Genomic DNA, 27,103 nt, shown 5'->3' on the forward strand with positions numbered 1-27,103 from the left:
CGGCGCGCGGGGGCGGGGCCGGGGCAGGGCCGCGCCTCAGGAAGCCGGCGGGGCCGCCGCAAGGTGGCGCGCGCCTGCCGGCGGGCCCAAGGCGACGGCCATGTTTGATTTAAAGGGGCTGCGCCGCTGAAGGGGCGGGCGGTGCCGGGCTCGGTTCCCGCCCCGCCTCACCCCCACTGCGACTGCGACAGCGACCGTGCCGCGGCGGCCATCGAGAGCTCGCCGAGCAGGTTGGGCGGGTGGGGTTGCTGGGTGGGCTTGTGGCACTCGGGGCTCAGTCGTTCCCCCGGCTGCCGCGGGCGAGGCGGTGCGGCAGGTCTCCCTGTCCAGGCGGTCTGCCGGCCCACCGGCCGACCTCGGTGCCGGTCCGGGCAGTCCCCGCACGGCGGTGGGGGACACGGCCCCGGCCCGGCAGATGGTGGGGGGAGGGGGCGCTCGGGGCTCGGGCGGCGCTGGCCGGAGCTGCGCGGCCTCCCCGGGGCGCCGCCCCACCGGGAGCGGAGCGGAGCCGAGCCTCCGTCGCGGGGCCAGGCCCGGGACCGGCGTGGCTCGGGAGCCGCAGTGCGCCCTGGCTGCCGGGGGAGCGGGGGCGAGGACAGCGCCCGGCCTGGGACGATCGTGCCCGGAGCCGGAGAGGGCTGTCGGGCCGCGCTCCTGCCTGCCTGCCTGAGAGGTCGGCGGTGAGGGCGCTGGTTTCGTGGACTTTGGAGCCGGCGAGGTGTGCCCGTGGCCGGCGGGACCCAGTCCCCTCTGGCAGCAGGGCGAGCCGCTGACTCGGGGGGGCCCCGCTGGCTCCTGCCCTCCCCGGGCAGTACCGGGTCCCCGGGCTCCTGCGCGGTTAGCCTCCCCTTGCCCGCCGCGCAGGGACAGCTGGCACAGGCCGGGAGCCCGGAGGGAGGTGTGTGTTTATAACAAGGGTGGGACAGCCTGAAGTCCCGGTCATGGCTGTTTCCAGGGTGCTGTGGGCACAGACTGCGGGATTCACTGCTCTATAATTAGGCTCTGTCTTCACTGCCAGGGATGGCTTTCAGTGTAAGATAAATAATACGTGTTTGCACTCCTGCTGTGTAACTTGCATGATTTTTTTTTTTTAGCCACGTTGTAGCTGATGTGCCCCGTAGCCAGCCAGGTTTACCCTCCCGATCTAGGGAAGGGAGAACAGTAAGATGCTTTAGTGAAAAAGTGTGTGTTGTGAGATGAGGCAAGAGAGACCTTGCATGTCAGTGTGGCTGGGCTCCCTCCTGGGACACCCAATGCCCTTCCCTCTCTGGGGGAACCTGTGGGAAGGGATGAGAATCCCAACGAAACACTGGCTTGGGCAGATGTAGGTGGCTGGGGGCAGCATACCTCCAGAGGCTCACAAAATATTGTAGAGAGCACTGTGAAGGTTGTGTGTTACTGTGGATGGGATGGTGGTACCAACAATCTGCTGGCTACATTGGATGCTGTGGCGTTTGTCCTCTCTCTGCGTAAAGCATCTCGAGATCAAATGGCTGCTTCAGGCAGCGCCTGGCCCAGCTCTGCACTGCGCAGTGTGACACCGTAGGAGTCCCAGCGATCTTGTCCTGTATCTGGCCATTTCTGCAGGCACAGTGACAGGGGTAGCGCAGCTGGAAGGTTCTCTGTAGCTCCACCTGCTTGGTCTTAGGGGCTGGGATTGGGTCAGCAGTGGGGGCACAGGTGAGGGTGGTACCAAACAGGACATAAAACCTTTTGCCACAAGATTGAGTATAGGATGGAGCGGATTGAGAACACCCCTGTGTGTAGGGCAGGGGTGACTTTGGCCATCCGAGCAGGAGTCTGATGGTGGGGTCGAGCCCCTCGGGCAGCATGCAGAAGCGCAGGCGTGGGGGACTCTGCTCTGCTCCGTGATGCTCCGGTCTGTCCCCAAGGAGGGAGCCCTGGGCTTGGCAGGCGTGTCTCTCTCTGACCTCCCGGGAGAGCATCCGACCGTCCTGCTCCCGGGGCCTGGCCGCACGTCCTCCCCTCCCCCCGCCGCAGCGCGGTTGGCTGCCGAGCGCCTGGTGCCTGCGCTGCCGCTGCGGCCGGGGGGCAGCGCGGCGGAGGCCGCGGGGGCTGCGCGGCGCCGCGGCCGGCGCTCCTCTGCCGCACCGAGGCCTCCAGGAGTGCCAGCGCTGGACAAGCCGCTGCAGGCAGCCAGGTACCGCTCCTCGGCGGTGCGGGGCGGGGGAGGATTCCCATCCGGTGACTGAGACGGGCAGGGTGCCCAGCCGTCCTGTAACAAAGGACCGCTTTGAATTTCGGGCAGAGCCGATGAAAACTTTCCTCCTTGTGAAGCTTATAGTTAGTCAGGTGGGTGCAGAATTTCTCTGTGGTGATATTGAGGAGGGATGAAGGGGCTTCTCTGGCTTGATTGTCCCAAGGGTACGCAGCGGGCGTGCCTCCTGCTGCCAGACAAAGCCGGAGAAATGATGACGGAGGCGGCTCCTAGCACACAGCGATGGCTCTCAAACTTTCAGAGCCTTGTGGCCCCCCCGCCCCCCACCAAACCTTCCTCCCATTAATAACCTGCTTAATAAGCTGTTCCAAAGTGGAGGAGAACCCTACCAAAGGTGGGGGGCAGGGGGGCCAGTTGCTGGTAAGCTTCTGGGAGGGAGAGGATGCAGCTGAGAGGAGGTGTCTGAAGAAGGGCTGGGGAATGGCGTTGCAGCAGAATGCTCTGGCCAGGCAGCCGGGAGAAATTTATACAATGGCGGGAGGCAGCAGCACATTACCAGCAACCGCAGGCTTCCTTGTGTTGTGCATAGCTGGCATCTGGCACTCTCTTGAGGCTCCATCCTAGGGTCTCCTCTAGCGCCTTGGTCTCCTGTCTCCCATGCCGCCTTAGAGACATGGGAAGCACCCACCCCTGCCTCTGCGTGAGGGGAAGGAGGGTGGTGTTCAGCACGCACCAGGTCAAAGATCTGGCCAGCTCAGACGCAGGGTAAACAAACATGGCTGAGCTTTGCTGTAGTTAGCAGAAGGAGCGGGAAGCTGGTGTTCTCTCATCTGCTGTTTTGGAGGAATGTCCAGGTAGGAACCATGGCATTAACCTCAAATACCGAAATGGCTCTTGGGGCACGAAGAACACATGGCAAGATTTTGACCTTGGCAGAATTACTGGATAAAGGCTTGATTTGGTATAGGAAAGAGCCACATAGCTCCTCAAAGAACTCCAGCTGGTTGGGGGAGGGCAGAGGTAAACCATATCCTTTGCTTATTATGCCGTCGAGTGTGAATTTGGCTGCTTTGTTGTGGTTTACAAGACCCGTTTGCTTCTGGAAATAATAGCTCAGTCTTGCAGCCTGCAGTCAGCTGGTCTTTGCAGCTGCCCCAGGTACCCTGTGGAGGGAGTGTGGGCGCTCCAGAGCCTTTCAGGGTTCCCAGAATGGTTCCAGGGCACTTGCTGGTCCCAGCTGCGTCCTGGCCATCTCCCGTACTCCTGAGGCACAGCCAGTGCATAGCCCTCACATTAGACAGATGCCTGCAGGGGCACTGACTCCTGGGAATTACTCTGCCTGCTTTAATACCACTTCATGCTGTCAGGGCAAGGTAATGGCTCTCATGCTGTCTTTTATAGAGCGAGGCTCCCAATCAGAATCTGAAGCTAGGAAGAGATGCTTGTCCTGGCTTTGTTCCAGCTGCTTAGCTCTTGTCTCCGCTAGCCTGGAAACAGGTTTTAATGGTGTTCCACTGTAGTCCTAGGCAGAGCAGATGCAGAATGGATTTGGTGAGCTGCTGCAGACATAAGCAGGAGTTTAAAAATAAGGTTTTATGAGCTGATCTGGAGGTGCTAGCACAAGCTTGCTGGTGGGGGTGGTGAAGGCCGCTGTTCTGGTTCCAGTGGCCTGCTGAAAGTGCATGTTTCCCTGGCCAGCGGGGGCTGTAAACAGCATGAAGGGCGATAAGGAGCAAAATGGCTTTCTGCTAATGGCACATGCTGGTGTTGTTTTGGGTTGGCTTTTTTGTTTGTTTTGTGGGGTTGGGTTTGGGGTTTTTTGTTGTTTTGTGGGTTTTTTTTTTTTTAACCCTTGTTGCCTCCAATGTCTGTAATTCTTTGATTGCTAATGAATGAAAGGAGTGAGACTTTTCTGGTCTTGAAAGGAATGAGTGATCTGATACAAAGCCAACCAGACCATCTCGTCTGTCATCCTCAGAGCACGCATGCTTATTGTAATTGAATCGTGCTTTGGTAACACAGGAATTGCTTGCTCTGGTCAATCAGAACAAACCTTAGTAGCTTTTGACTTGCTGTTTCCAGCTGTGGGCTGGCAAGCAGGAGAGGAATGGGAAGCTCCCAGCTCCTTTCTGTAGTGATGGGAACCTGAGTAACTGCACCCAAGTCCCTGTAAATCCAGTTCACCACCACCTTTCCCTAGGTTTCAGGAAAGTTATGCTACATTTTCTTGTTGGAGGTTGTAGGTGGTGGGGAGCCGAAGCTTTTGGGACAGAGAGGGGTGTTTAGTGCTGAAGGGAAAGAGCCTGAAGGGAGCCTCCTATCTGCTTGTGGGAGAGCCCTTCCACTTGAGCTGCAAATCTAGTTCCTTGGTCCTAGTTAAAAGCCCCTGGGGCTCTTGCAGCCTACTGGTTAGCACAAACTTTCCCAACACAGGCCTTCTGATATCTAGAAAAACCCCTGGAGCTTCACACTCAGCTAGAGCTGGCATATGTCAGCAGCTGCTGCTGAAAGAAGCAGTGCTGGCCTTGACGCCTGTCCAGGGATAGCGAGGGCTGGGCTGTTTCCAACAGCACAGTCAACTTGTACCGAGTTACACATGACTCTAAAGCTTGGGGAAGCTGATTGGGTGAAGCCTTTCTGGACTTGGAGATTGGCTTTAAAACCATGCGACAGGGTGTCTGGATGCTAAGAAGAGTCCTGGTTTTTTGGGCATGGGAGAATGTGGGTGAGAGAGCTCCTTGCCTCCACTCCCTGCACTGCTGCTGGGGGTGGATTGCATTGCCTCTCTTGCTCTGGGACAGAGGGACCCTGCTGAAAGGAGGTATGTGCTACGTTCCCTTCCTCTGGGCCCTAAGGTCGGTTTCTAGTGCTGTGGTGCCTGGCCCCTCTGTCCTGCAGTGATGTTCAGCAAAGACGAAAGTAATAGGGAGTTTATCTAAGGAATTCAGATGGGGGTGGTTATTTGGCTGTGTTTTTGTGTCACATCCCGTGTGTGTCCCCCACGCACAATGGGACAGTGGTCTGAAAAGCTTGTGGGATCTCCATTTTGGGAGATGGTCAACCCTTGACACAGATACCCGATCAGATACCTGCTTTGAGTGAGGAGATGGACCAGAGACCTTTGAGGTACCTCTAGGCACCCCTTCCAAGTAATGCAGCAGCCAGACTCTTTTTATTAGGGAGGCAGCTGCAACACAACAGTCTCCCTATGGTACTTGAAGTCATCTGTGCGTTGGTTTGACTCTTTAGACTGTCTGCAGTGCAAGAAAGGCCCAGACTAGAGGCTGGGCTTGGGAAAGAACTTTGGGCAGAAGATGGGGCCCTAGGTGCCCTCTTTTTTGGCAGTAGGGTGGAGAAACTCATGCAGAGGACCTCATGCATGTCAGTTTGAGTGATATCTTTTGGCTTTGGGATTGCAGCTTAGAGGTATGCTGGGTATGAATCCCAGGCTGCTGACCCCTGACCAATCTCCTCTTTGTGTGTTCTTAGTGGCTCTAAGGGAGCATGACATGTGCCGGGCATTTTTGGCAGTGGTAACAAGCATCACAGAGCACCATTCCCGCTCTGTGCCTCATGCGAACCCAAGCAGGCATGTACCCCAGGATGGAGCCGTATGCTGCAATTGTTCCATCAGTTCTTACTCTTAGGAGTCCAGCATTTGCCCTCTAATTCCTGGCTCTTATTCACATTGCACTTCTTAGCGTTACCCTGAAGCTGGCTGCACACCCATCTGTCCTTCCATTTGCAAAACATCCTTCTCTTGCCTTTGTTTCTAAAGCTTTAACATGTGTGTGTGCAGCTGCTCTTAGCTGTGAAATTCTTGGGCATCATACAGAGCTGATTATATTTCTTGTTTTATCCATATTGGAGCGGCTGTGGAAATTCTGTATGTTGGATGTGCAGCTCAGCAGGACCAGTTCGTCCCTTTTCTGTGGCTCTTTTGCCGATGACCTGGGGTGCTGACCCTGAGCTCTTCTGGCAGTGGTGCAGCAGTGTGCAAGTTTCCTGTCAGTATCAGTATGTTGTGCAGTGGAAGCCTCAGAGGCTCTGTTCAGCTGACTGTAGTCTCCTACAGGCTCTGTTTGCTTTCTGACACGATGGTATTTAAATAAGGAGGAGGCTTGTGCTTGTGACACAGCCTGTGCAATGGTTGCAACTTTGGCACTCGGCTATTTACTGCTTTTATTTTTCAATGTCTTAGGTACTAGGTCAGGTTTCGTTGCAGTGGAGACTCAGCTGTGTATTGGTGATCTCATTTCTAGCTTTGTTGGAGGTCAACCAGTCTTTCCAGAGACCTTTATTCTGTTCTTTAACAGTAATAAGCAGGCAGAGGTCCAAAGAAAAAAAAAAAAAACAAAACCAAACAACCCACTCCCTGCTTTTATCAAGTTATTTGGCTTCCCAAATACATAACCTTTCTGTTTCTCCAGGTAGCAAAAGCGTGTCTCGCAGCATGAGACTGGGATAGTTATTGTGAAGATAAGACTTTAAGCTCCATGTTTACACTTCTAAATGCTACCATTACTATCTATCTCCTGAATGTGGTCACTCATTCTTGCTATGGGTCAGACTTCATCTTTTCCACAAGAAGCTTTTTTCCAGAACCCAGCTGTTTTTCTGCAACTGCCGTATCCTTAGATCACCTTCTCCTGCAGAAGAGTTTGCTGCTAAAAATCTGTGCCCGCTTCTATACAGAAAGTGCTGACAGGCCATCTGCAGTTTGAAGTAAGCTGCAATTATTGTCTTGACAGTATCGCTTGTGCAAGTTGTGACGGTACCCCGTGTCTCACATAGACTTAGGCCAGGGACATGTGGGGAGACAGTGAAGTGAACTGAATTTATTGAGGCATGTGTAGACTTGAAGTCTCTGTCCTATTGTAGTTGACTTCTGAATTCAGTGATACTTATATTTTTTCCTATCTGTAGCCTTTTAGCATTAGGCATCATAATCTAAGCTTTAAGATTCACTTGAGCCCATTTAGTCTGGCATCCTTGTTTCTGTTGTGGCAGCTGTTGTGGGTTTAAGATAGAAGCAGTGAAGCTTCCAGCTCTTTCCTCTTAAAGCTCTTGCATGTGGGAGCAGTTTTCAGAGGCAGAAAAGTGGGCTGCTGAAATTGCTGATGCTCAGTGATTTCCTGGTTATGCACTTGAATACAGGTGGAAGATTTCTGCCTGGCAGGATGTGCTAGCTGATGGATTCCCATCTGATTGCTGCAATTGCCACAAAGCTCAGTGCATGCACTTTCCTTCCCTGTCTTCCTGCAGCACTCCTCCAAATGGAAACAGGGGAGGGGAGGGGAGATGGGTGTTGCTGGAAAGGCAGGGTATTGTAGCAGCTCACTGTAAATAGAGAAGACATGCCAACTAGAGCAGAAACGTGCTGCTGGAGACCTGGGCCATGACACCTGCAAAGCTGTGAGGAATGCAGCAGGATAAACTAGGAGCTGGGCACTCCAGCTTTGGAGGAACTCACTGGAAAAGCATTGTTTCTTCCTATTCCAGTCTGGACCTCCCCCTGCCAAAGGCGAACAATGGTGGCTCCCCTCCTCACTGCAGGAACCTCCAAGTGCATTTTCTGCCTGGATAAAGGACACTCGGTGCCCTTTACTGAATGTGCAGGAGTAGGAAGAGTGCTTATACAGCAGCCTCAGCCTGCCTGACTTTGGCATCTGTTGCCATAGAGCATGTTTCCTCTCTGGAGGGCTGAGCACTGACTGTAGACTTGCCAGCACGGGGGACAACTAGAAATAAGGCTCTGTAGGGAAGAAAGCATTTAAGTGACTTCTTTGCAGTAGTCTCTTTGTTTTCTTGTTGGTACCTGGAAGTGAACAGCCTGTGTGCTGTTCTCAAGTTTTGCACCCTGTGTCCAGCCTGAAAACCTTTGAACACTGGAAGCATGTTGGTACCTAGCAGGGCTGTTCTTATAGGATATTATCGTAGGGGAGAAGGACGAGGGTTGTGTAGAGGTATTTGCACAGCCAGTGAGGAAAGAGGAGCCTGTATTGGTATATCTTGAGGATCTGAGGATGCAGTTGCAGCATCGAATGATTCTGTGCTGTGGGTCAGAAAGTTTTGATTATTTTTCCTTCTCAGTCTGAAATCTTTACAGTTCTGAAAAAGAAGTTGATCATGGGGACTGTATAATGCTTGAAGCTTTTTCTGCTGAAGACAGACAGGATATTACTGTAGTAGAGGCACTGGTGATTTAACACGCAGCTCGGCGATTTCTCAATTGAGGAGTAGTTCTGTGCACAGTGGAATTAATGAGCCTGATTTTCTATGGATCTGGGTCTTGTCTGGGGCTGTTACCTAGGAAGGTGCAAGCTCTGGTGACTTTTTATTGTGATTTGTAGCATGCTTCTCTTCGCAATGCATTTGTATTGTACTTTTTAAAGATGGCAGCAAGATCTCGTGTATGAACGTAAGTAATGCTTCCATGAAAACTGTCAGCATTTCACAGCTGACCAAGTACACAGAGGGACAGATGAAGGGACACTTGTGTTGCACAGCTGTGTGAGCCTTAGGGCAGAGCTCTAGTTTTGTTATATGCTGGGTATGAGGCTGCTCCTGGGGATCTCCTTGTGTCACAAGCATTGCCTGTGCTCCAGAGGACTCCCACTTCCCAGTCTCCCTGTTTCTGGGGCTGTGTCTCCTTATGAGCTGAAACCAGTGACGGGGCCATTTCACCCTTTAGCAGTTGTTACCTTGGCTTCTGTGGAAGCAGGTAAGTGCCTGTTGAGCCTTCCTGGGAGACTGTCTGGACCCATTTCAGAGCAGGACAACAATGCTTTGCCAGATGAGGCAGAGCTAGTTCCTTTGGGCTGCCAGCTTCTTCCTCTGGAGCCGGGAATCACTGCACATCTCTTCCTGAATTGTGCTCACTTACAGAAGTCTACCTTAGGCAGGGCTTCCCTTGCTGCTTTAGCATTGGATCACTCCCTCAGAGGTGTAATAAAGGTGGGAAAAAGAATCACTAGGGGAATTATGGACCCGAATGCTTAGCTGCCAGTTCCTGGCGAGCTGGTTTGGAAGACAGGATATGAGTGGCAGCCGACTGCAAACAGACCTACTCTTTTCTTTGAAACAGTAGTCTGTGCCCTCTGCCTTGATCTTAGTGAGAGTTTTCATGCCATTCTTATCTGATCTTCTCCAAAGCAAACTGAGAAATGTCACAGTCCAGATGAGATTTTTCAGTGTAAAATGCACAGGGTAACTGCATGTGGAGCACAGCATGTACCCAAAAGTGAAGGATACAGTGAAGTATGTCTCTGTTGGTGATGATGCTGGATCATGAAGTCAGCATTGGGACTCGGGTAGGTGGGGGACGACTCTGCTCTTGCTCAAAGATATGAACAGGAACCAAGTATGGAAGAGACATGAAGTGTTTCCACCCTGCTAAGGTTCAGTAAGGTCTCCACTGTGTGTTGAGAGTTTGCTGCCCTTCCTGAGGGATGTATGTGCATCACTGGAACAGAAGCCAAAATGGAGCTGAGAGGAGAGCTCAGGCCTATAAAACAACTCAAGGAACCTCTGGAAGAGTGAGGCTAAAGAGGAGGAAATGAAATTATTTGGTATGATGAGATGTGTGTATTTATGGCAACTGCCCCAGCACTGTTTGCCATCTTCACTTTCAGTGCTGCAGTGAGGAAGAAACTGGACCCCTCTGTTGCTTAGGGCCCACTCCTGGGCAGGGATAGTGGCAGCTGAGCTGGGGGGTTGCCCTGAGCGCCCCTGGGCAGAGCACACAGCTGGGGGAGAGAGGAGCCCTGCCAAGAAGAGGAGTTCTGCTCTCTCTGTTCCTGTACCTGTGGCAGCATTTCTGCTTGCTCAGTAACCCAGGCACGCTGCTGCTGCTGCCGCCGAACAAAGATCTCAAAGCATGCAGAGGTGGGTCCTGCAGGAGGACGAAGACAAATCTGTTGGCAGGTCTTCCCCCCCCCCCCCACCTCCTCCTGCGTAGCGCCTGGGCGGTTTGCCAGCAGGGCCCTGGGTGCTGAGGCTGCAGAGCCTCCTGCCGCCTGCGGGAGGCAAGGGGGTGCTGCTGGCGCAGGGCGCGGCAGCTGGCCGCCTGCAGCCCTGCGGAAGGCTGGCCTTGCAGGGACCGATAGCAGCGAGCTGGGGGGTGGCTTTGCTGCGGTCGCTGAGTACTGTGAGGAGGCTGCTGGGGTGGCCCGGCTGCGGGGGGGGAGGCTGAGGGAACGTCAGGGGAGTGAGCCGTGGAGCAGCCAGGGTACCGTCAACGTGCTGTAAGAGGTCTTGCCTGCTTTTATGTCTCCCTCTGGCGTGCTGTGTTTCCCTGGCATTTCCTGGGTTTTCTGTGCAGGGGTCTTGGAGCCGTGCTAATGTTGTGGGTTGTAGCACTCGGTGTGCCTGTGCAAAGGCAGTAGCTTGGTACGCTCCTGTTATGCGTCTGGGGGAAGCAGCAGAGGGAAAGAGTACGGTGTCCTTATGCCATGCTGAGGAGTCCTTGGGCTGGCAGCAGGGCAAATGAAGCTGGAAGATCATAGAATCATGGAATGGTTTGGGTTGGATGGGACCTTAAAGATCCTCTAGTTCCAACCCCCCTGCCATGGGTAGGGTCACCTTCCATGAGACCAGGTTGCTCCAAGCCCCATCCAACCTGACCTTGAACACTTCAGGGAGGGGGCATCCTGTTAATGTTTCAAGCTGACAGCCACACAAGGGTTACACTAGTGTAACTGTAGTGGTTGGTGTATATAAGCTTTCCCACACAGTTATTCAGTTCACGCTGGTGGTGTTGTGTCACTCATCTCCACAATGGCCATTCTGTGCTGGGACTGGGATTGTCAGGGTGTACTCTTCTGGTCAGGGAATTTTTTGTTTGGGCCAGGAAGGCCTCTGATGTGCCTCCCTGTCTGAGATGCTCTTCCAGGAGGTTTTCCACTGAGGAAGTAGAAATATTTGAGCTGGCATCGCTATACTTTCTATTCTCTTTCTTCTGCAGCTGGAAGAGGTGTTGAGCTCTGACAGCCTCCTTGCATCAGTGGTCTGTGGGCAGGGAGGTGTAAGCATTGCAAACCCAGCTGCTAACTACAAATCTCTGCTCTTAAATGGAAGCTAAATCAGCTTTCCTTGCTGCTGGGAGTGTGGGGGTGTTGGAGGTCAGCACTGATTCTAGCCTTTTTGTCTCCTGTCCACGTGTGTGCCATCTGCACTGGTTGCCAGCTCTCCGTGCCACAAAAGCAGAAACACATGCCCTGACAGCTGCCTGCTGCCAAAGGGAGGGGGGAAGACGAAGGGGAAAGGCTTAGAGCAGGCAACCAGTTGAACACTGTCTCTGGCTGCTTGAAGGAGGCTATGACACTTGCGGCTCTCTGAAACAGCACTGAGGCGCTCAGGTTTTGTCTCCCTCTGTGTAGGGCTGCAGGAGCAGGACGATGTCCACCATGGTGTACCCAAGGGAGGAGAAACTGGACAAGCTGAGCCAAGAGGAGATAATTTCCAACACCAAACTGGTGATGCAAGGGCTGGAGGCACTCAAGAATGAACACAACTCCATACTGCACAGCTTGCTGGAGACCATCAAGTGCCTGAAGAAAGATGAAGAAGCCAATCTTGTGCATGAGAAATCCAACCTGCTCCGCAAGTCAGTGGAGATGATTGAACTGGGGCTTGGAGAAGCTCAGGTGAGAGTGATGGGTGACCCTCTAGGTGTTACCCGAGACTGACAAGGGAAGGCGGGCATGTGGCCATTCCCCGTAAGCTGCAGGGGCAGCAAGGGGCTGAGTGTGGAAGGCCAGCATGCCCCTGAGGGTGGGCCCTAAGCATGCATGTGAGGGAGATACAAGATTGTGGTAGTTACTGACTGTGGCTCTTGACAAGGTGATGATGGCATTGTCCAACCATCTGAATGCTGTGGAATCAGAGAAGCAGAAGCTGCGCGCTCAGGTGCGGAGACTGTGCCAGGAGAACCAGTGGCTGCGCGATGAGCTTGCCAACACACAGCAGAAGCTGCAGCGCAGTGAACAAACTGTGGCTCAGCTGGAGGAGGAGAAGAAACACCTTGAGTTCATGAACCAGCTGAAGAAGTATGATGAGGATGTCTCACCTTCGGTATGCTCTAGTCCTGCTGAGCAACCACCTTTGGGGACAGGGAGGTTGGACCAGCAGGACTGCCTAGGTGTCACAGAGTTGCCCTGGATTTTGCACCTTCCCAGCTACTGTGCATAGCAATGCCTAGAACTAAAGGGAGCCTGCATGGGGCAGAGTTTCTGGGAGAACATGGTGTAGCGTGCCAGGATGTGCTGGGGAAATTTTGGCTTTATTAGGTTTGTTGTAGCTGGGAGAAAGATGGTGGCAGAGACCACAGGGGAAGTTGGGGGTGTTGGTAGGCTGTAGCAGGGAGGAGAGTTGTCAGTCAGAGGCAGCTGACTCTGCCCAGACTGCTGCTGTCTCCTCTGAGAACCACTGGTGTGCTTCCCATCCTTTCAGGAGGAGAAGGAGGGCGACTCCACCAAGGACTCTCTGGATGACCTGTTCCCAAATGAGGAGGAGGAGCATGGTCCCGGATGTAAGTATTTGCTCATGCATGGTTGCTGGCTGTCTCTGTTCAAGCCTGCTGTGCCCTTGTTTATTCCTCTGTGTCTGCAGTGCCCCACCAGCACAGCAGTGCAGTGGCAGCTGCCCAGCAGGGAGGCTATGAGATTCCCGCACGCTTGCGCACCCTCCACAACCTTGTCATCCAGTACGCCTCACAGGGACGCTATGAGGTGGCTGTGCCACTCTGCAAGCAGGCACTGGAGGACCTGGAGAAGACATCAGGCCACGATCACCCTGATGTGGCTACTATGCTCAACATCCTGGCACTAGTGTACAGGTGAGCATGCTGGGGAGGGCAGGACTGGGCCAGGAGAGCTTTCTGGCTCTGCCATTTAGCAGGACAGCACATTCTGGTGACAGGAGCTCCCCCAGCTTCCAGTGATTTGCCTTTCGAAAAGGTTTTGGCACACATGGGGTATTTGGACCGCCAAACTCCCTGATATAACTAGGGACTGGCTAAGGTAAGGAGGAATGGAGAAAACAGAGGGCTGGATCTGTGTGGAAGGAGGACTGTTGTTCACAGTTCTGCTTGCTATGAGCTGTAGTGTCCAAATCCCAAGTAACTGGTTGATTTTTGCGCTGCAGGGATCAGAATAAATACAAAGAGGCGGCACACCTCTTGAATGATGCTCTCTCCATCCGTGAGAAGACTCTGGGCAAAGACCACCCAGCAGTGAGTGTCTCCCTCCCCTTTCAGTCAATTCCCTTGACTGGTGGGTGCCGCTGAGGCTAGAACGGTGCCCTTATGGTGTGTCTGCAGCCAGACTACCAAGGACAGCAATGTGCTCTGTGGTGCTGTTCACATGGTATGGGGCTCTGTTTTACTGCTTCAGTATTTTCCTGCTGTCCTGTTCAGTATGGTCTGTCAGGAGTTGGCTTCTCCTGGATCCTGCAATGTAGGCAGGGTAGCCTTCTGCCTCCGGAGCTCCTTCTCTTCAGAAGCAGCTGTACTGCAGGCATGAATGAAATAGGACAGTCACTATTACTGCTGCTTGCATCCCTGGTTTGGTCTCACTGGATTCTGCTTTGTTTCATACAGAAGCTTATGTCTCTGCAGGTGGCAGCAACTTTGAACAATCTGGCCGTTCTCTACGGCAAGAGGGGGAAATACAAAGAAGCAGAGCCACTGTGTAAGCGAGCGCTGGAGATCCGTGAGAAGGTACTGGTCTCCCATGCTCTTTCTTTCCAGCTCTCCCTCAGGGTTTTCCCCCATTACCTCACTGCACCTGGGAGATCCAGGACCTACCTAGTCTCTTCGGCTGCTGATTCTGCCACCACCTTTCCTGTTTCTCCCATGTTCACAGCCTTAGAGAGGCCTGCCAGGAGGTGGAAGCCGGAATTTCTCCTCTTTACCACCCTAGTCCTTGGCTCCTGTCTGACATAGGCCTGTCCTGGAGGGACTACAGTGTCTACTAACTCCAAGAGTCTACCGCAGTCTTTAAGTATTGACTTTTTGTGGCTTCTCTTCTTCTGTTTACCCAGGTCCTAGGCAAAGACCATCCTGATGTGGCCAAGCAGCTGAACAATCTAGCCCTGCTGTGCCAGAACCAGGGCAAGTATGATGAGGTGGAGTACTATTACTGCCGGGCCCTGGAGATCTATGAGAGTTGCCTGGGTCCTGATGACCCCAACGTGGCCAAGACCAAGAACAACCTGGTGAGACCCTGGGGAGGGGCGGTGTGGGGATGGGGAGTTGTGCCATGGGAAAGGTGAGCATTGCCTGGTGCTTGGGAGACTCAGAGATAGCTGTAAGAGGGGGGCAGAGTTCATCTGTGGTGCCCACTGGGGCTGGAGCTGTTTTCTTGGTTGCAGGCCTCCTGTTACCTGAAGCAAGGCAAATACAAAGATGCAGAGGTGCTGTATAAGGAGATCCTTACCCGTGCTCACGTGAAGGAGTTTGGCTCTGTGGATGGTTTGTACAGCAGAAGCTGTTGGGGCTGGGGAAGGGTGAGCAGTTTGGTCTCCTGGCTCTCAGCCTAGGCTTGGCTGGTTCTGATATCCCCCTGGCAGTGGGATGGGATGCCGTGGCACAGCCCCTGGTTTGGGCAGCCCTTGAGACACTGCCATTCTAGTGTGTTGTGCTGCTCCGCCTCTTCTCTCAGAAGGGGTCTTGGAGAACTCTGGCTGTCAGTCTTCACTGGGTTGGGAATAGTTGTGGCTAGAAGGGGGAATAGCAAGTGGCACAATCATTCCCAGGCATAGGCTGAAATTTCTCCTGTGCACCTAACACAGGTATTCCCCCATGGGAGGACTTGTTCCTTCCTTCCCCTGTCCTGCCCTTGCAATGTCAGTTGCCTTTCTTGGGGCTCTGGCCTAGGGACCAGGGGGATCTGGAAGCCTTATCACTTCCCTCTAGTGAGCTGCTGGATCTGGGGACAGAGTGCTGGGCTGTGCAGGAGGCAGAGCCCCAGTGGAAGTGGCAGAGCAACAGGGTGAGATGGTGAGCAGAGCTGTCTTGCATTCTTCCCCACACAGATGAACACAAGCCAATCTGGATGCATGCGGAGGAGAGAGAGGAGATGAGCAAGGTGAGTCTGAGCTGATGGTGCTGCCTGTTGATCGCAGCAAGAGCCCTGGGAGGGGAAGGAGATACAGGGGTTTTGATCCTCTCACAGCCAGACCCTCTTTCCTGCAGTATGAAGAGCTGCCATGGCCGCTGGTGAAGGCCAGGAGGGGTCTTGGAGAGTGGGGAGAGAGCATGGCTGCTCCTTGGGGCAGTGGGGAGGGAAGGTCTATGGGAGAGCTTGATGTTTTTCCTGGGGCGGGGGGTTGTTCAGCCTCTCAGCCACGGCTGCATGCTCTCTCTTTTTGCCTTAGTGATCCCTCTAGGGCACGCAGATGATGGAAGATGGCGGATGGCAGAGGGTTGGGCTGCAGGGCCTTGACACTCTGTTCCAAAGAGCTGTTAGTACCCAGGGCACAACCTGCTTCTGAAGCAGCCCTAAGGCTGCCTGGGAAGAAATGGAGGTCAAGAAGAAACTGCTGCTGTCACCTTGCTTAGGAAACTGAGCCAAACGCCCTGAAAAAGATCTCCCCACTGGACAGGCCCTAGCTGTTCTATATCCCAGATGGCCTCTGAAAGAGGATAGACAGGGTTGTGCTTGCCTTGGAATAGGCAGAGAGGCAAAGAAGCTGTTGCTCCTGTTGCCCAGGCCCTGCTTTGTGCTCAGATGATAAATGCAGCACGTGAAGTCTCTGTCTCTGCTTTTCCTAAGCCTAAGACCTTGCGTTCTTTTTGGCAAGTGGGTGAAACAGCAGAATGAAGGGCTCTGGTCTAGTCTTCTAGCTGCAGTGGGAGCACATAATATGTCTCTCCTTTTTACTTTGCCCTCAGGGCAGGCCCCATCCCTACATGGGTTCATACAGCAGGCTGGCAGGCTTGGCCTAGTGACTTTATCAGTCCCATCCTGTGAGTCCTAAGAGCAGGGCACTAGCAAGTGCCTCCCACCAGTATGCTGTGTCTTCCCATTGAACTGCTTTCTGTGGTCCCCAGTGCAGGGCAGTGCTCGGTTCTGCCCTGCATTGCTCTGGTTGCTGCCCTATGAAGGCTCTGCTGCAAAGAAATCACACTTGTTGTGGCACCATCCTATGCAGGAGAATTCAGAATTGGAGTAGAGACCAGGCTCCCCTTGTCCCATCTGGGACTGAGACACTTCTGGTGGTATCTGTGGGGAATAAGACGTCAAAAGTAGATGGTTGCACTGGGGAGTTATGCTCCAGATAACACAAGCTTTGCTACAGGGCAAGAGAACAGGCTCAGGGACCTCTGGTTGGAGTGAGACTTGTTTTACAGCCTGAAGCAGGGGCTGAGGCTCCTCTCCTGCCCCTGGGGCTCCTGTCCGCAGGGCAGCTGTGCCTATGGCATGGCATGGCCTTCCTGGCCAGGCGGTGGTAACAGCAAACCTGCTTGTACTGCTGGCCAAGGGGCTGGGCGTCCTGCACTCTGCTTTGTGTTGTGTTTTCCACATCTCCTATTAAAAAGCATCAAACCCCTCTTGCAGAGCTTCACTTCTTTTTTCCCCTCAGCCCTCTTTCCTTCTGCTCTCGGTGGCAGCAGGAGGAGGCCAGCTCATGCCAGCAGCAGGGCCTTGAGGCAGCTGACAGCCCTGGTTCTTTCTGCCCCAGGGGATTTGTCATCTTTCCCCTTGGGTCCAGCCACCCTCTTAGGGCTGCCTCTATGCAAGCTTCAGAGGTGTGTTTTGAGTCCTGAGCTCTCCTGCCCCTGGGGCCTGCCCAGGCTGCATAGGCTCTGGTTTGAGGAAACCCACATGTGCCTATGGCTCAGGGAGACTCTAGTAAGTGGGGTAAGGATCTGAGAAGTGCTGTGGGACTGAGTAAGAAAAATGGTCTTTGTGAAGACAGTTTCTTCTGGGCTAGAGCCCTTGCCACAGGGAAACTCCTGCTGTGCAGCGGTGGCCCCCTGCACCTGCTTGGTGAGAGCAGCCCTGCTGGGCTCAGGGCTGAGCTGGGCGGTTCCTGCCCAGCCCGTGTGTCCTGTGAGTGCAGAGCTAGGGGCATGGCACACCCACAAGTGCTAGCCACGCACCAGGGTGCATAGTGTGTGGACAGGCAGGCCTGCTCCTGCTGTAGTGATTTGTGCATGCAGGTGCCGCAGTCCATACTGACCCAGGGCAATGCTGGCTAGCAGCTAGTGCCCTGCGGAGTGGGTTATCCTGGCCCTAGACCTTTCTCCTTGAGCATCAAGCTCTGCCACATCTGTTGCTCAGCTGGCAGCCTCTTTGCTCCTGTCTGTGGCAGGGCCAGCCAGCCAGCTTTACGGTGCAGAGGCTGGGCATGGGGAGGAGACAGCTAGCTGGGCTGAGGTGCTGTGGGGCAGGCGTGATCTTGCAGGCAGAAGGCTTGGATGTGACTGGCCGATTCCTTCACTAGCCATGGCTGAGGGGTTTAGTGCCCATGCTGCCTGGTGTGCCTATGGGGTTTTTGTTGGTTGTTTTGGATTTTTTTCTTCCTTTTGCACGCTGGGGTGGGTGGGGTGTCATGTCTCCAGAGCACCGTGAGGATGGGCTGTGTTGTCTCTGCTGCCTTTGGTACTATGGAAGGGGCAAGGAGATGGGTTTATGCTCCTTGCTGGGGTGGGGACATCCCTTCTGCTTGTGGCCCAAACCTGTTTCAGCAAATGAGTTTTCAGCTTTCCCTCCAGGAACCTGCTGGGCTTCATCATTGCATTTGCACACGGTGTTTCCAAAGGCTGGGCTGGTGTGGGGTGTGCAGCCTGTGGCCTAACCCCGGCACCCAGCAGGAGAGCACAGGCCAGAGAACGGCGGTAGGCATGGCACTAACAGCTCACATCTCTCCTCACCCTGTAGAGCAAGCACAGAGATGGTGCTCCCTATGCTGAGTATGGCGGCTGGTACAAGGCCTGTAAGGTTAGCAGGTAAGAGGTGGTTTGTGGGCAGCTGTGGGCTTTGGAGGATGTGGCCTCAGGGTTCCCACTCACCTTCTATCTATTACTACAGCCCGACTGTGAACACCACTCTGCGGAACCTGGGTGCACTGTACCGACGCCAGGGCAAGCTAGAGGCAGCCGAGACCCTGGAGGAGTGTGCAGTTCGCTCTCGGCGGCAGGTAACCCCGGAGGGACCTTCCCTGGCGAAGTGGGCATCGTGGGGCTTGGGGTGGCAGGTCATGGGCATAGCATTTGGCTTGGGGTGTGGTGAGAGACTCTCCTGGGTCTTGCAGCCTCTGGTGTCCTTGGCTTACATTCTCATGACACCAGAGTACCTCGGCGGTTGGAGTTGCATTTGCGTAGAGCCACACACGTGTGTACGTGTGCGGGGTTGTGCATGTGCATGGATGGAGCAGATGTCAGTGTGTGTACATGTGGGGAAGAAGGTGTGGCTCTTTGAGTACAGAAATACTGCAGCTGGGTTAGGGCAGGTTACTGGACTTTGTCACCCACTGAGGAGACTGGCACTCACTGGGATGTTTTCTTTCCACCAACCTTTTGTCCGTGGAACACACTAGGGATTTCTTAAGAGTACCTCTAGCCCTAAAATCCTCTCAATCCTCAAATAATAAAGCAAGAGCTGTAAGCATCTAGCACAAAGACTGAAGGACAGCAGAAACCTTCGCACACCAAAATGTGAAGAATAAAAGATGTCAGCTTTGGAGTAGTAAGCCCCTGTTCCACAGGATGGTTTATGGCTTGGTAGGGGCTCACTGAGCTGGGAACCCGAGCAGGGACTGCTAAATGCAGGATGGCATTTGGCTCCATCCTTGTGCTGGGAGTTTTCGCTGTGATGGGGCAATGGCCAAGAGAGAGGGCTGGACCAAGCACAATGATGGTGCAGCAGATTGCTTGAGGGAAAGAACACAGAAGGGCAAAACATGGTGCTTCCTTATTATTTCTTACTACTTGTAGGGCATTGACCCGATCAACCAGACGAAGGTGGTGGAGATCCTGAAGGAGAGCGATGGCACAGAGAGACGTCGGAGCCTGGGGGGCAGCGTCAAGTACGAGAATGCCACAGACGGTAGCGAGGAAGTGAGTATGGGCGTGGAATGGAGCGGGGTAAGTACAAGACACCATCAAGAATGGCCTCAGCTGGCTGCCAGAGGGAAGGGACAGCCTGGCTCAGGGCTGTCCCCGCGTGGCCTGTCGTGGCATCCTTGTCTGCCTCCATTTCCTGCACACTTTCTTCCCCTCTTTCTTGGCATGAGCCAGCCAGCCCACCCACAAAGGTGCGTGTCTGGGCCTGGCTTCCAGATATCCCCAACTGAGGGCTCCTGCTTCCAGGGGGCTGCCAGGCCCTGGCAACACACAGCATGAGCTGGTCCTGGTCTGCCCTTAATCTTAGCCTTGCAACCTTATTAACATCTCTCCCTGCTGCTCCCCTCTTGAGGCCCTGGCTGAGAGCATTGGCCCCATCTCAAGCCCACACAGCCTCTGTGAGCAACTTGGCTGTCTGTCCTGCACTGCACCACAGGCGATGCTGAGCCTGGGGAGGGTTGTGTGTGTGTGTATGTGCCTGGTGTGTCTGTGACTGAGTGACTGGAGGCCATGGGAACAGGGGGCAGCCAGCATCTTTGCTGTCCCCCTCTCCTGGTCTCATGCCGTCCGTAGGCTCTGGCCAAGCAGAGGAGGTAAAAGGCAGGTCTTTGCGGGATGCCAGGCTGGGCTGACCAGTGGTGGCAAAAGAGGCTGGTGTTAGCTAAAGCACAGACAGGGTGACCTGAGCCTGTCTGGGCTTGCTCTGAGACTGAAGGGCTCTTTGGTCACCAGTGCTGAGTTTGGAGGAAGGTAGCAGTCCAGGTCTGGAACAGGTGCCTTTTGTCTTCTGCAAGGAGGAGGATGGAGGAGAGGCGGCAAGTGAGCATGGTGTTGGCGGGTGCTTGGCTCAAGGGCTGCTAGGGCTGTTAACGCTTACCATTCCTCCTGCAAACTCTAGTTGAGAGCGTAGTGTATCTGGGTACCCAGGGGTGGTTGTGGCCCGGCGCAAGCGACACTGAGCACACAGAGTCCTTTTGCTCCCCCCTCACATCTGCTGTCCCTAACCCTTCCCCACCTGGCTCTGCTCTATCCACACCCTAATGAGCTCCCTCCCTTCCTCCTTCCTTTTCCCTGTTGCCATGACAGCCCTTCAACACCCAAGCCTGAAGCCTGCTGGCTCTCTTGATTGTGGATTGTACCCAGGAGGTGTCTGGAGGGGACCTGGGGAGCAGAGCTTTGAGGGGATCCAGCAGAGGTCCCAGCTCTTGGCATCAGGAGCGAAGAGGGCCCTAGCCCTGGCAAGGCACCGACCCTGGGCCCTTGCACTCCCCATTAGTATATGGGCTAGACAAGCACAAAGGGGGGGGCTGCTGGTTTGGATTAGGATCACCCGGTCTCTGTCCTGGCTGGTATCTCTCTGTAGCTCCTCCTGGCTGTGGTTGGTGTTGGGTGATTGCTTTGCACTGGTGATGGTCAGGGAGACCTTCCTGACAGCCTCTGAGCTGATCATCCCCAGGCAAGCGGGCAATGCCACCCTCTCCCCTACCCTGACCCAGCCAAGAGGGGTAGTTCCTGCTCATATGACCCTTCCCCTGGGGCTTGGCAGTGCTTTCCTGTCCCAGCCAGCTGTAAATAGTGGGTTTGAGGGCTAACCCAGCATCCTGAGGAACATGGCTGCTGCCACATGATGCTCAGTGCCTTTTCCAGCCTGCTGCACACATAGCCAGCCTCCTCTCCCCAGCCAGCAGCCCTGCACTGGGCTACAGCTCCCCCAAAAAGAAGGCTGAGGCAGCTCCTGCTGCTCCTGTCTGTCACAGCCAGTTGTTCCCTGTGCTGGTCGAGAGACCTTGGACGGGGCAGTCTCTGCTGCCACCCCTGTAGCTGTCAGCAACCTCTGCACCCTGCTGCCAAGGGCAGGTCTGGATGCACCCCAGGGCCTAGACCAGCTGCTTGCTGCCCAGGTAATTGGACTGGGAGAGCCAGGGTCTGGGCTGTGAGAGCAGGGATGGCACCACAGTGCTGAGGCCTTGGCAGGCACCTAAGGCCCAGGAGCAGGGAGCCCTCAGAGCAGGAGGCCCAGGCTGTTCCTCACCAAGCTAGGTGTTCCCGCCAGCCTGCTAGAGCATACTGGTGAAGATGTAAGCCTGTTGTTTCAGCCTCACAAGACTCCCCTCCCTGCCCAGACGTGGCCCATTGTCTCTGCATGCAGCCTGGGCCCTGCCCCACGTGCTCCCTGGGTGACCTCCAACCTCATGGCCTTGTAAATTGTGTCTTTCTCCTCTCTGTGCACTAGGCTTAAATGCCTCCCGAGACTCCCTCTTTCCCCTCCACCGCAATCACCTGGATGTTTGTGTTGTACCTTCCGACTTTTCCTCCACACCATCCCTCCTTCCTCGGCAAGAACTCCACGCCAGCCCCCCAACCCTCCCGGCGCGCGAGGGCACCGCGACGCCTGCAGAGGAGCGCCTGGCCACGTGGCCCAGCTCCGGTCCTGTGGCCAGCGAGAGCAGGAAGAATCTGCGAGGAGCTGCCCGCTCCCCCAGGCCAGGGCGACGGGCCACCGTCCCCTTGCCTGCCCCCCACCCCCAGCCTGCCCTTGCACATCCCTGGGGACCAGGCCTGCGGGGGATTGTCTTCACTCCAGGCGTGCTGACTCCACCGTCATTAGACATCCTCAACCCTCCTAGCTTGTTCCCTCCATCTCTGCAGAGGCCAGGACAGAGGCGTGAAGATGGGGGGGCTGTTCTGGGACAGAGAGGCCTGGCTTTGGTAGGGCTGTCATGTGCCCTGTTGCTTTCTTCCCTGTAGGCGTAGCTGAAGTTAGTGCCCTGTAGCAAACCTGCGCTGGTCACTCATGAGCTGGGCTCTCCCTGCAGCACAGGACAGTCTCTGTCTTGCTATCTTCCTCCCCGCTGAGCTCTGAAACACAGGGGCAGCACGTGGGTCTCTATGCAGGGGCACAGGAATGTAGGGCAGCCCATAGCTACTGTACATCCAAGATGAGGTGAGGGGTGACGGCCAAGGGCCGTGCATGGAACAGGGACCTGCCAGGACAAGTGTGGTTTGGTTGCAACCTCCTGACCTGATGCTGTAGCCAAGTTCTTCACCTGATGGTATTAAGGGGTGAATCAGCTTGTCATTGTGCCAGGGTCCCCAGATGTGGCTGCTGAGAGAGGGAGAGGTGTGGGTGAAGCTGTTTGCTATTCCTTGGAGGCAGAGGAAGGGTAAGGAGGAAAGTGGAGCTTTTCTGCAGAGGGCTAGGCCCCAGGCCATTAGAAGTAGCTAAGATGGGGAATAGGCTGGGTTGGAGCAGAGCGGTTGGGAGAAAATGGAGGTGCAGAGAAGGATCTGAGGAAAGGAAGAGCTGGGGCTTGGGGTGCTCTGAGCATGTGGGGACAGATGGGATGGCTGGAGAGAGGTTTACATAGGAGAAGGGGGCCAGGTTGGTCATGGAGGAGAGCAATTCTTGAACACAGGACTTGGCTTGCCCGGTGTCATCCCTGGGGCTGTGACTTTGTCTGGCTGTCCCTAGCCAAGTGGGTGGGAGATCTGTAACCCTGTTACTGCTAGGAAGACAGTGCTGACCCTTGGCATGTGTGTGGGTGGCTCAGTGCCTCTGAGGGGACTCCAGGCCTGCACAGGCTCACTACTGAGAGAGGAGATGTTTCCCAGGGTCAGCCACCACTGCCTTGAGCCTCACACCCTTGGGTGCACACCCTCATCCCACCTCCTACAAGAAGTGAATGTCCCTGGTCTTCCTACCTGGGAAGAAAGCTGGGGAGGCTGCAGCTAGCAGGATAGAGCCCAGAGGCCAGCGCAGGACACCCCCCACCCCCACCCCCCCTTATTTATTTAGCTAGATAGTTTCTCTCATGCTAGTCATCTGGCAGGTTGTGATACTAAATGTACTTGTGTCTGTCTGGGCCTGGCTTTTCTATGGTGTGGTACAGAGGCCTTGGGGCACATGCATGCTGTTTCTCTGGGAGCTTGGGCTTGCTGAAATGAGGTTTGTCCTCAAGACCATGGAGTGTGGAGCCCAGGGCTGAGTGCTCTAGGGCTGTGCCTGCCCTGTCTCTTTCTCCCAGCACTGCTCCATGTCCTGGAGAGTGGTGAGTCCCCCATGCAGGGTGCATTCAGGCCTCAGTGCCACCTGCGCCTGTGCTTTGCCATGTCCCAGACCTGGTGCTGTAACAACCATACCTCTGATTAAAGGTAGACAGACCCGAACTGCTGCCCTGTGCTTCTTTCCATGCTCTGTAGGCCAGCGTCGGTCAGCCCTGGTGTGGCAGGTGCAAATGCTGCTGGAGCAGGTGTGGGGGTGCTTGGTGTCTGTGTGTGTGCAGGGGGATATGTTGCCCCGAGGGCACCTCTCCTAGGCCGAGCTCTGGAGAATGAGGCACCTGACTCCACTCTGCCTCTCCCTAACCTCCAAATTGGGGTTGTTGCTAACCTCAGCTCTGTAGCCATGTGTGGCAGGACTGCCCTGGGGCATCTGAGCTTGGGCCTTCCCCAGCAGGTGTTTCGATTAGCCAGAGAAATACCTCATTGTGTCCCCAGTGCTGAGCTCCGCATACTGCCAGATCCAAGTCCTCTGCCTCCGTGCAGCAGGCAGGGTGGGAGCATGCCGTGGAGAGCAGCTCAGTGGTGGAGCGGCTGCTTTTTCTTTGAGTGCTCTCATCCTGGTAGGTGCAATGGGGTGGGGGCTCTGCGGTAAACCAAGCCCCATAAATGTTCTGGGTTAAAAATAGCCCTGCAGAAAAGGGAGTGGGGAGAGAAGGGAGGCTATTTTTAACGCAGCATGCAGCAGCATTTGGTTTTTGTGTTGGTCTGCAGTCAGTCAGCATCCCTGCAGCTGGGGAAATGTGGCTCCATCCTCCAGCCCTGACCCCAGAGCGTACTTCCTGGCTTGATCCTGCTGCCCTTGTACCGTGGTCCCACTCGCCTGCCCCAGCTGTGTTCCCTTCTCCACCCCTGACTTGTGTGCCCTAGCAAAAGGAACAGTGCCTGGCATCGCGGTCTGCTGCAGGGAGGGTGGTGACCCAGTCCAAGTCTGGTGGGAAGGCAAAAGACACCCCACCCCTGTCTTTGCTGGTGCCACGTACTGACAGCCAGCTCTTCCAAAACCTGCCTGGGATGCCTGGTGCAGGAGTTGAACTGCTTACATTGCTAAAACTTTCGGTGCTGTCTGAGTTCCTGATGAGCGGGTCCCTCGCAGCAATAGGTGGCTCCCAGTTTGGAAACCCTTCATCCTGATGAGAAAATAAAGAGGTTCAATGCACTTGGCTTATCCAAGAAGGGATGAGATCAATACCAGGAGAAAGGTTTGCTGGTAGGAAAAATCCTGTTCAGCTGTTGGAGAGGGGTCTAGGGCTGGATCAGCTTTGGGTAATTGGAGCAGCGAAGTGTTGGAAAAGCCTTGGGCAGGGCCACAACCCATAGGGGTCGGCACAAGGGGGTGACTGGCCTATGCAGAGACCCTGCTTATGTGCAGAGCTGTGTGAACAGTCCTGGGGCTATCACTGCTGCCAGCCTGGGCCACAGGGCAATTTAGGCATTTGGAATGGTACAAAGGGGCTCCCAAATGTGCTTATAAGGAGCAAAGGGCTTTGCAGTTGCCTTGTCTCAGTTTCTTCTGTCCTGATGTGCCAGGGGCCATTGGGATCAGAAGCAGGGAGGACTGCTGTTATCAGGCCATCAGAACAAAAGTAACTCCACATCAGCAGTGGTGCCACAACCTTTGTAATGAGCATGCCTGGCAACAGGGCAAGAGCTTGGTGCCGTGATGACACAGTGGCATGAGGTGGTGTCATACTGGCTTGCATGTATGTGGAGCTAAGTGCAGGAGATGGGCTAGAGCTATCAAGGGCTGAGAGTGCCTTTCTGAGTACTGGGGGCTTTTGGAGACATGTAGAAGGAATTGGGCTGGGGAACAAGATTTAGGGCTGGTTTTGGTCTTTGGAAAAAGCAGGCAGCTGTAAAGAAACCTCTGCAAAGTGTCACCCTGGGGCATGTAGCGGGGCCGGGCGCAATGCAAGTTGTGGGGTTGAGGAGAGTGGTGCCTGCTTGGCAACATAGTGTTGGGGCAGCTGAAAGAATGCATCCCAGATGGAGCTGCCTGAATTGCTCAGCAGCCTCAAAGCTGATTGTCTTGGGGGAGTTAGAGGTGGGACAGGGCCTTGTGCACAGGTGGACTGGTCTTGTCTGACATGACCGAGCCTGCAGGCCCAGCATGCAGGACCAGGAGGCACATCAGGACGAGTGCTGGATGGAGAGGAAGGGATAGCAATGGTGTGGTGAGGAAGGGCAAGGGGAGGGGGAGGATAGTCTCCAGCCAGTGGCAAATGAGGAGGGAGCCTTTGAAAGGACTGTCCTAGCAGCATGTCCTGGCCTGGCAAAAGAACTCCCAAGCTTGGGGCTCCCATTAGGGCTTGGTGGTTCCCTGGCCACTGGGACCTCCTTGGTAGCTGCTGTCCGAGCTGTTCTAGGTGATGGAGCTATGCTGCGTTCGAGCAGGGCTGTGGGGATGCCAGTGCAATTTGTTTTGGTGGCCTCATGCATGTCAGCAGCCTGGCTGGGTGTTGGGCTTGCACCAGGCAGGAGGGAGGATTGGTCAGGATGAGCCAAGCCATAGTGGTGGGGGTCCCTGACTCCATGGTTGTCATGTCCTATGGAGAACCAGGGTCAAGGGAAGCCATGTAGCCAGCAGTAAGCCTGCTCTGGGCCAGGGCTAAATCCTCAGTGCAAGTAAGAGGGTGTTTGGAGCCAAGCCCAGTTCCTGGCCACTCATCTGCAGAATGCCAGAGCCTGCTTGGTGCCGCTCAGCCGTCGCCCTGGCTTGTGTCTCTGTGTCCAGGATGGCAGTGGCACCCTCCAGCGCAGCAGCTCCCTGGGAAAAATCCGGGATGTGATACGGAGGAGCAGTGAGATGTTGGTCAAGAAACTGCAGGGCAATGGTCCCCTGGAGCCCAGGAACACCAGGTAGGGACCAGGGCTGTGGGGGCCAGGCTGGGTGCAAGGCAGGTGGGGGCCCTGCCACCCTGGGGGTCAGGGTCTGGCCAGGCACAAGATCACACCTGCTCTCCTCTGCTTTCTTGTAGCATGAAACGAGCCGCATCATTAAATTACCTGCACAAGTCTAGTGATGCTTCATTTGAGGTAAGCACCGGGCAGGCGGTGGAGCTGGTGCAGGCATGGGTGCTGGAGTGGGGGCTGTGTGGCCACAGCTGGCTACAGGGGCCGTGGCCGGTGAGCCAGGCAGGGAGGGGCACAGCGGGCCACACATGCGGTGCCTGAGACCCCACTGGAGGCATTCATCCATGCAGATGTACTCTGCTGCTGTGAGGGGCTGGATCTAATCTACCTTCTCAAGGGGGGTGGCATGGCCCCGTGCTCCCACTGCATTCCCTGGGCAGCTATGCAGCCCCTCTTGTGAGATCGTAGCTCCCAAACTGAAGGTGGTGCCTCCAAGTAACCACCTCCCTGCCTGCTGAGCTCAGCTAACCCTCCAGCCACAGAAGGGGAGCAGGGAGGGTAGAGGTGGCGCCTAATGTAGCTGATAGTGGCACTGGAGGAGTCCTGGCTTGCTAGGCAAGGGGTGCAGAATAGGGGCCAGCCACTTTGGGATGTGGGTGGAGATTGCAGGTACTGGTCCTCACGGGCACTGTATTTTCCAGGGCACCCAAGGCCTCCGTGCAGAGAGTAGAGGCCTCAGTGCCAGCAGCATGGACCTGTCCTCCCATAGCTCTCTGCTGTCCTCCAACTGACCCGCCTGCAGGTGCCCCCAGCATCTGGCTGCTCTGCTGCTGCCGCACCACAGCTTTGTGCTGCACGGGGCAGCACCCGGCACCTTCCCCACCTCAGCTGCTCTGTTTTCCCCATCACTGGCTCTTGTGCCGCCGTCTGCCCGTCCAGCC

General features: G+C 55.2%; 1 protein-coding gene across 4 annotated transcripts; it reads left to right on the forward strand.

Annotated features, from left to right (window-relative positions):
• Positions 1 to 172: 172 nt before the first annotated feature.
• Positions 173 to 27,103, forward strand: KLC4 (kinesin light chain 4). Of its 4 annotated transcripts, none has more exons than XM_086482254.1 (16): positions 173 to 230; positions 11,560 to 11,826; positions 12,023 to 12,253; positions 12,632 to 12,710; positions 12,791 to 13,016; positions 13,325 to 13,412; positions 13,797 to 13,898; positions 14,222 to 14,395; positions 14,552 to 14,651; positions 15,215 to 15,267; positions 18,067 to 18,134; positions 18,217 to 18,325; positions 19,122 to 19,271; positions 26,044 to 26,168; positions 26,288 to 26,345; positions 26,864 to 27,103. In XM_086482254.1, exons 2-16 carry the CDS (start codon positions 11,578 to 11,580, stop codon positions 26,951 to 26,953), a joined length of 1,902 nt encoding a protein of 633 aa, XP_086338380.1. In that variant the 5' UTR covers positions 173 to 230; positions 11,560 to 11,577; the 3' UTR covers positions 26,954 to 27,103. The 4 variants fall into 4 exon arrangements, with proteins under 4 accessions (XP_086338380.1, XP_086338381.1, XP_086338382.1 ...); XM_086482255.1 differs by having other exon boundaries at positions 19,122 to 19,244; XM_086482256.1 differs by lacking the exons at positions 26,044 to 26,168; positions 26,288 to 26,345; positions 26,864 to 27,103 and adding an exon at positions 21,484 to 21,627.

The sequence above is a fragment of the Leptosomus discolor genome, chromosome 2 (assembly GCF_034619465.1).
Source record: "Leptosomus discolor isolate bLepDis1 chromosome 2, bLepDis1.hap2, whole genome shotgun sequence".
NCBI classification, from domain to species: domain Eukaryota; kingdom Metazoa; phylum Chordata; class Aves; order Leptosomiformes; family Leptosomidae; genus Leptosomus; species Leptosomus discolor.

Bases quoted from the DNA above. Each gene is read 5' to 3' on its own strand.
- KLC4 (XM_086482254.1), top strand. From the start codon at position 11,578: ATGTCCACCATGGTGTACCCAAGGGAGGAGAAACTGGACAAGCTGAGC. The intron at 14,652-15,214 runs GTTTGTACAGCA...TTCCCCACACAG, and splicing joins GGAGTTTGGCTCTGTGGATG to ATGAACACAAGCCAATCTGG. The intron at 26,346-26,863 runs GTAAGCACCGGG...TGTATTTTCCAG, and splicing joins CTAGTGATGCTTCATTTGAG to GGCACCCAAGGCCTCCGTGC.